Source organism: Octodon degus, unplaced genomic scaffold, assembly GCF_000260255.1.
Source record: "Octodon degus isolate 3935 unplaced genomic scaffold, OctDeg1.0 scaffold00135, whole genome shotgun sequence".
In the NCBI taxonomy this organism is placed as follows: domain Eukaryota; kingdom Metazoa; phylum Chordata; class Mammalia; order Rodentia; family Octodontidae; genus Octodon; species Octodon degus.
Genome location: NW_004524711.1, coordinates 5,867,832 through 5,875,677, shown reverse-complemented (window position 1 = coordinate 5,875,677; position 7,846 = coordinate 5,867,832). Strand labels below are relative to the sequence as shown.

Genomic DNA, 7,846 nt, shown 5'->3' with positions numbered 1-7,846 from the left:
AAACAATAAATACTTCTTGTCAATTTACCTATTCTTTTTTTTAACCTTTTCTTATATTTTATTAGCTTACAGATTCTGTCAGTATGTCTCATGTATATATTATATATATTTATATATCAGTACAATGCCTCTTTCTAAGGGACCCCCTATAGGCTTAAGAATGAAGTCTTGATCAATTTTCTCTGGCTTAGAGTCCTTGGGAGGTGGTTAGGAGGTTCCCAACTGTCCAAATGGACCCTAGGTCCTCTGGGCCAAATGTACACTCTGCCCTCTGCTCTTTGGGCAGCATGGCTTTGTAGGGGTAACCAAGGCAGGAGAAACAGCGAGGCTTTGGTATTGTGGGTAGGCAATGTGGGGCTCTGGCAGCAGCCCTAGGAGCTCTCTGGTATTGGTTTCAGTAGCCCAACCAGAAGGGCACCTGCAATGGTCAGACCCCAAAATATTTACAGAGTGGAGGTAGGGGTGACACTTCTCCGAGGGCCTGGTGAGCAGGGCTTTCTGAAGCAGGCTTCCCAGAATGAGTGCCAACATGAGGGCCCTGCAGGACAGAGCAGGGCAGGGCAGGGCAGATCCAGAAGGCTCCATCCCTAGCCCCCCAAAAAGCATCATGCACAAGAGTAGATCTGAGATAAGGCTGATGCTGGGGCTCTAAGCCCAGGAACGGCAGATAGCTGGGAGTAAGGCAGAGTCCCAGGGCCTGGCAGATGGCCTGTCCTGCTCACACACTACAGGGGAAAATGCCAGAGCTCAGCAGCCACCCTTCCTGATGGGTCACTTCCCCAGACTACAGATACTAGCATCCCCATTGAGACAGAACAGGACAGGCAATGCTGTACAGCGGATCACCTCCTCTTACCAGAGCCTGTACAGGACAATGGGCTAGTGGCACCCAAGTCCTCTACAGGGCAGGTGTAGGGACCAGGACTCATGATCTGGGTGCTCCTGTAGGAGAGGGCTGTTGTCACTTCCCTGATGCCTGTCACCCCCAGCCTAAACTTTGGATCTTAAGCACATGTGCCACAGACACATGTGACACAGAGCAGTAGAGCTGTTTGTGATTCTAGCAGAAAAAGGCAGATAGAAATTAGTGTGTGAGGACACGGGTGGGGATGTTTATGCACCCACAAGACCATGCACTGGAGGCTCAGCTCAGACCCGAGGCACCTTGGGTCTGAGAAACTTGCAGAAGGCTAAGTTTCACCACTCCCTGTCTGCCACTGGCTGGCTGGCTTAAGAACATATGTCCACGCCACCAAAAAAGTATTCTCGTATTTTGATTTCTCCTCACAAAGCAAGGTGGTCAGGGACACAGATCTTCTATCCCTCCACCCTAAAATATGGGTCCCAAGGAGGCCTATTGGTGCACTCTGAGGAATCCTTCCTCTCAAGGGGCAGGGGGAACATGGGGACCTGGTTAGTTTGGGAGGCTTTGGGATTTTGCAGTTTCCATCTACCCAGGGGAATCTGAGTTTTACTCTGCCACCTTCTCTTTCTTTTTGCCCCTCTCCCCCACCCCTCCATGATTCACTTTCCTCTCCCCATGATGCACTTTCTTCTCTCCTTCTCCAAAATTGGTCCAAAGTCCTCCTGGTTTCAAGGTGGTCAGGATTCACGGGCCCCCCTCCCCACTGCCCTGGCCTGGGCACGGGGTCTGGGAATTCATCTCTTCTGGCCAGCACTCAGCATGACCTTGGAGACAAAGTTGACAATAGCAGAGGCAGGCTGGTTGGGGTCAAGCTCAGCAAAGAGGTGGCAGGCGTTGTCCGTGGTGCTGCCTTGCTTCCGGGCAACGAAGCCAAAGAGCCTGCAGGGGTGGAGAAGGGTGACAGGCTTGAGGGGTGGGGAGAGCAGCCTGGGCCAGCCAACCTGCCCCTATCCTGCAGCCCTGCCAGCATCAGGGGGCTGGGGCTGGTGAGCACCCTCTCTGTCCCACTGAGGTGAAACCCAGTCCTGGGGACTGCTCTTTCAGGGCAGCAAAAGTTCCCCCTCACCCCAGAGGTGGGAGGGGCAGCTGGGGGTGAATGAGAGACGGGAAAGCAGGGTGGGGCTGAGGCCAGAAATAACCTGGGAACATTCCTAGACGCCTGATCCTGCCCCGCCGCCCTACCTCCAACCCTGCTAGTCCCGCACCCAGCACATAGAAACAAGGGGTCTGCCAGGCAGAGGCAACCTCTACAGACCACTCTCAGGATCAGGGGGCAGGACCAACAGGGCCACACACATACATGCGTGCACACACACACACACACACATTCCTCCCAAGCTCATGGGGCTACGAACACCAGAGAATGGGGGAGACCCCATGTCCATGCCTTCACCCCTCCTGCACTGAGACTGGAGTGACCTAGAGTTCTCTCTTTACAAAACAGAGTTAAAAATATGAGGGCAGAGAACAGAATGTGAGCACAGGCCTCTCCTGCCCGGCCGGCATGTTGCTAATTAGAGCGGGATGGGGATGTCAGGACAGCTGGAGATTCCGATGAAGCCCTCAGCCTAGGACAGGCCGAGCTAAGATTAGCAAGGCTGCCTCCACATGCATGCACGCGCACACACGCGTATGTGTATGCGTGTATGTATGTGTGTGAACACAGAGGCACATACACCACACTTACGTAATTCCACAGACATATGCACACATACATGTATGTATGCCATGCAAATGCCTACATACTTACTTGCACATACCATACACACAAACAACATGTGCATCCCACACATACACACAAGGCACATATGCATATCGACTTCCGTGCCATCACACCTACTTCATCACAGCATACACAATCCGCAGTTGCACACAGCACATACATATATACGCAGCACACAGATATGCACATCACATACACACATACACACACACACACACACACGGCCGTGTTTCAGGCCTGTGTTTCAGGTCAGCTGTGTTTCAGGCCTGGGCAAGGCAGGCCAAAGGCTAGGTAGTGCCCAGCAGGAGGGGAAGCAGGACCTCAGCATGGTGGCCCTCAGTCCCCCTCTGTGGCTGTGGCACAGCGAGGACATCCAGGCAGGGAGGGGCCCTTTCCGAGTCCCCACTGGAGGGAGACCCAGCCAGCCATGTTCTCCTCACACTGTCACCTGCCCTGTCTTCAGGCTGAGGCCTGCCTGGCTGGCTGGAAGGGACAGGAGGAGGGAGGGAGCTGCAGGGATGCAAAGTTCCCCAGGGTTCTCTGATGCCTGAGGAGGCTGAGCACCCCTGCCTTCCTCCCAAGCAGCCTCTCTGGAGTCCCCACTGCTGACCACTCCCAGATCGCTGCCAGGCCCATCCACTCCCCCCAAGGTGGCCTCCCTCTGCCCACTCCCAACCTCTGTTCTCATCTCTTTTTTTTTTTTTTTTTTTTTTGGTCTTATTGAGACAGGTCTCACTATGTAGCCCAGGCTGACCTTGAACTCACTATGTAACCCAGGCTGGTCTCAAACTCACAGCAATCCTCCTGCCTCAGCCTCCGAGTGCTGGGATTACTGGCAGGTGTCACCACACCAAGTTTATCTGTTTACTTTTTCATACAACAACTATTCCTTAGCTGTGCCCCCCATGACAGACCCACCCTATCTTTAGGGTACTTTCAGCCTGGTTGCGTCATCCCCCTGCCCTAAAAGAGCCTATTTTGAGACCCACTTACACATATTTGTTCTTTCCCCAATCCTTCCCAAGTCTTTTCCTACTGGACACACTCTCCCATGTTAACACCACCACAGATGTGGGCAATACTCTCTCCAAAACTCAGTGACAATGGCAGGCAGGTCCCTGCTGCCCTTCCTCAGCCCCATCCCCTGCTGTAGTCAGAAGCCACACTTACTTCGCAGGGGCACCTCCCTCTGTCTTCGTCCACCTGTGGAGAAAAAGATGGTCAGGGTGGTCCACTGCACCTCTCCGCAGAAACCCATCTACCCAGCCCAGACTTCCCTAAAGGCAGAGGAGACCCTCTTCTGAGAGACAGAAGATAGTGCCTTCCGTGTGAGAAAACAGAAAGAGACTGAGGATCAGGCACACACACAGGGCTGGAAGTGGGTCTCTGTGGCGGGAAAACTTGGAAGGATGTTCGGCAGGGTTGACAACACTCTTAGACACGTGAGGATCTTCACATTGGACCAAGCACATAGCCAGCCACACGCACACACACATACACACACGCGTGCGTGCACATATACATATGCACATGCACACATACAGATACACAAGCTGGTGAGACAGAGCTGGGGGAGGGGAAAGGGCCTAAAGATGCTTACTTTCTTTCCTGTGGATCCAAGTCACAGAAGGTGACGGTGTTGAGGGGGTAGTGTCGCCTGAAGAAGAGCCTGTAGCACAAACACATTGTGAGTGCCAGAATAACTGTGTTTTCCCAGTCAGGTCAAGCCACCCTTCCACCATCTGTGCCTCTCATTGGTCCACACAGCCTCCCTTTTGCTTATGAGCCAAATGACCTGAGCCACTCCCCCTGGGGACCTGAACAATGCACAAGGACAATCACATATGCCACAGAAATGCATCTCAATTGCTGGGAAAGAAACTGATGCTAATGAATGATAGGGGTTTCCTGGAGGAGGAAGCAACTGGGATGGGGACATGGTGAGGAGGTCAAGAAGAAGGCTGTGATCCTGAGAAGCAGGCGCCTTTCCTCAGTTGTTTCTATGGCTGAATACCCAGTGCAAGCAAGCCTTTGCAGGATGGACAAGTGAAAGGATAAATGGTGAGTAGGATAGTGGGGGATGAATGGGTGGATAGGTCAATTGGTGAGTGGGTGGGAAGATGGATGGATGGGTGGATGGATGGATGGATGGATGGATGGATGGATGGATGGACAGATGAGCTAGTTAGAAGAATGGATGCAAGATACTTGTATAGCTGGGTAACAGGTAGATAGGTACAAGACAGGAATCCGTTGGTAAGTGAGCAGGTAGCAGGGCTGTGGGCTGGAGAGCCTGACACATAAGCAGAGAGAAGAGGCTTACTTTCTCTGGTTGTCAGTCAGTGTGATTCCCTGGGCAGAGACTTTGAAATGAACAATGGTGGCAGCTGGTGTGGGGTCAGCAGCCAACGTCTCTGATATGGCTTTCGAGATGGCCTGGGGCCCGGTCAGTGACTCCATATCCACAGAGTTGACAAAGAGCACGTTGCAGGCTAGAGGAAATCAAATCAAAGAGAAAGCATGAGGCTGGAGTGGGTCAGGGACAATACCCACAATGCTTCCTCAGGGAGAAGGTAGCAGATGAATTTCAGGCCAGCCTTGAGCCAAAGCATCTGCACATGGAAATGTGATCTGCCTAGAGGGTTTGGCTGGGCAGGACTTCAGCCCATGGCAACGAGAGGGGATGCGGCAGGGATCCAGTTGCAGGTGACCACTCACCTGCTCCTTGCTTCAGCAGGTCAGCGGTTGAGTTGGCAGAGCCCGAGCTATCTTTCGATTCATCTGTGGGGTCTGTGACAAAAATTCAGCTAGTAATTAAATCCCTAGAGCTGGAGAGAAGCATGCATTTGGCTGGGCCTCGAGAGAGCCCTGCAGTGCTCTGTGCACTGAATGCTGGTTCTCCTAACAGGCCCTGGCAACTGGCACTGGGTTACACAAAGGCTGAATGGTCAGCGGCCCCTGGAAGCGCTCCGCACACTGGTGCAGAGCTCTGGAAGGCAGCAGACCTGGGCTCAGACCTCACCCCCAGTGCCTGCTCAGTGTCTACACAACGGGATGATGACAGCAGGGTCTGCATCACTGAGTTTTCAAGATATTCCATCTACAAGGCTAAGCCCAGTGCTTGGCAAACAAGAAGTCTTCAGGCTTCAGTGATGGGTGCAGCCATGTGGCTTTCCATTGATTGCTGTGTTCCTGTGTAGATTAGCACATGCTCTCATACATTAAACCACTAAGGTAGCACAAGAGCCATGTCTGAGTTAACAAGAATTGAGTGACATGCTTACAATCCCAGGTCTCAGAGGCTGAGGCAGGTGGAACACTGTGAGTTCCAAGCCAGCCTGGGTTAGAGTGAGACCCTGTCTCAAAAAATTAATAACAAATAAACAAAAAAGAATTGATTGGCAGGTTAAGTAGCTTGATTTTGTCATTTTACAACATGTACATATCTCAAGACACATTAGACACTGTACACAGCACATTTTTTATTTCACTTAAACTTTAATAAAAATGTTTCTAAAAAGGAACTTAGAAAAAAAAAAATAAGAATAGGAAACAACTCTTGGGCCAGTCAAATAGCTCAGCAGATTAAAGTGCCTGCAAGCAGGTACAGGGGCCGGAAGTTTGATCCCCAGGCCTGCCGTGCCGGCCCCAACCCTGGGGTACGCTGAGCCAGCAATTGAGACTGGGTGTGGTGGCACATGCCTGTAATCCCAGCTCTTGGGAGGCTGTAAACAGGCAGATCACTATGAGTCCGATCTAGTAGTGACACCCTGAACACCCTGTAGATCCTTCCCTAAACTACAAAAAGAAAAAATAAAAATAAAAAAGAACTCTTATCTATACCACTGCATCCTCATACTCTGGTGTGAAGACTTATTAAAACAGACTGCTGGGCCCAATCCAGAGTTTCTTTCTTTTTTTTTTTTTTTTTTTTTTTTTTTTTAAGTACCAGGGATTGAACTCAGAACCCTGCACTTGCCAGGCAATGCTTATTCTACTGAGCTATCTCCCCGGCCCCTCCAATCCAGAGTTTCTGATGAGGAGTTGGAGACTATTTTTCTCAGTGACACCACAGATGCTGTTGAACCAGCACACTGGAACCACACTGAGAACTGCTGTTTTACATAACTTAACTATGAAAATTTGTAATTACTGAGCTGCTACAGTAAATTCCACAAAAATATAATTTATTAGTATCATAAGTATGTGGTTAATAATACTACCTAAGATGTATTTGAACATTAAGCTAATAATGTTAGTCAATTATTATCAATAATTGAAAGAATTGGATAGGGATTGTCAATTAACATCAGAGGCTCTATTTCAACCTCAATAATATGTCGTAGGGGCCGGTGAGATAACTCAGTAGACTAAACATCTGCTTAGGCAAGTGCAGGGACCAGGATTTGATCCCTGGTATCACATGCAGCGCAGGCCCCAATCCCAGGTGTGCTGAGCTGTTGACCGAGTCCAGGCATGGTGGCGCATGCCTGTAATCCCAGTGCTAGGAGGCTGTAAACAGGAGGATCACTACAAATTCTAACATTTGTAATAAGACCCTGTACCAAATATATTTTAAAAAAAAATAATATGTCTTCTAACTTCTCAGACTTCCTCCAGGTTTTTATTTATTTATTTATTTATTTATTGAGAAATCAGTAGGAATTTCTTGAAACCTCCACAGTATTTTCTAGAACAATCTGGAAAGGCAATTTATGTATGGTCCTGGAGCCAATTTTTTAAATGAACTTTTACTTTTTTAATAAGGAAAAAAAAAAAAAAAGAAAGCAGTTTTCAGTTTCCCATACTGGCAAGATAATGGGTGTCCTCCAACCCTGGCCCACATCCTGGAGGAACCAGCAGGACTGAAACCAGAAGCAGGCAGCACAAGGACATGCAGCAGTCTCACACCTACCTCTGTTCGGGATGACCAGCTTGCAGGGCAGAGCCAGTGGGATGATGGAATGCTGGTAGACTAGGGCCGACAGGGAGCCTGCAGTGGGGAGACAGCCTTTCAGGGGCTGAGCCGGCAAAAGTGGGGCAACCCCAACCCACCCCCACGAGGCAGCATCTTCAGCCTTTGATTTTATTATTGCAGAACTGGAGTCAAACCTAAGCCTCAGAACAAGCTACAGAAGTAGTCTTCTACTGAACTATACCTCCAGCCCTCAGCTTTTTACTACCCCTCGACCCTCTAA

General features: G+C 50.1%; 1 protein-coding gene across 15 annotated transcripts in view; it reads right to left on the bottom strand.

Moving 5' to 3' along the window:
* Positions 1 to 802: 802 nt before the first annotated feature.
* Tns1 (tensin 1) overlaps positions 803 to 7,846 on the bottom strand; it is a 102,231-nt gene continuing 95,187 nt past the window's right edge. For all 15 annotated transcript variants that reach the window (XM_023701430.1, XM_023701431.1, XM_023701423.1 and 12 more), the window contains 6 exons: positions 7,564 to 7,641; positions 5,367 to 5,438; positions 4,972 to 5,140; positions 4,249 to 4,317; positions 3,819 to 3,851; positions 803 to 1,804 (listed from right to left, as the gene is read on the bottom strand). In XM_023701430.1, coding sequence (XP_023557198.1) covers positions 1,660 to 1,804; positions 3,819 to 3,851; positions 4,249 to 4,317; positions 4,972 to 5,140; positions 5,367 to 5,438; positions 7,564 to 7,641 — 566 coding nt within the window. In that variant the 3' untranslated portion in view covers positions 803 to 1,659. The remainder of the gene's footprint in view (positions 1,805 to 3,818; positions 3,852 to 4,248; positions 4,318 to 4,971; positions 5,141 to 5,366; positions 5,439 to 7,563; positions 7,642 to 7,846) is intronic.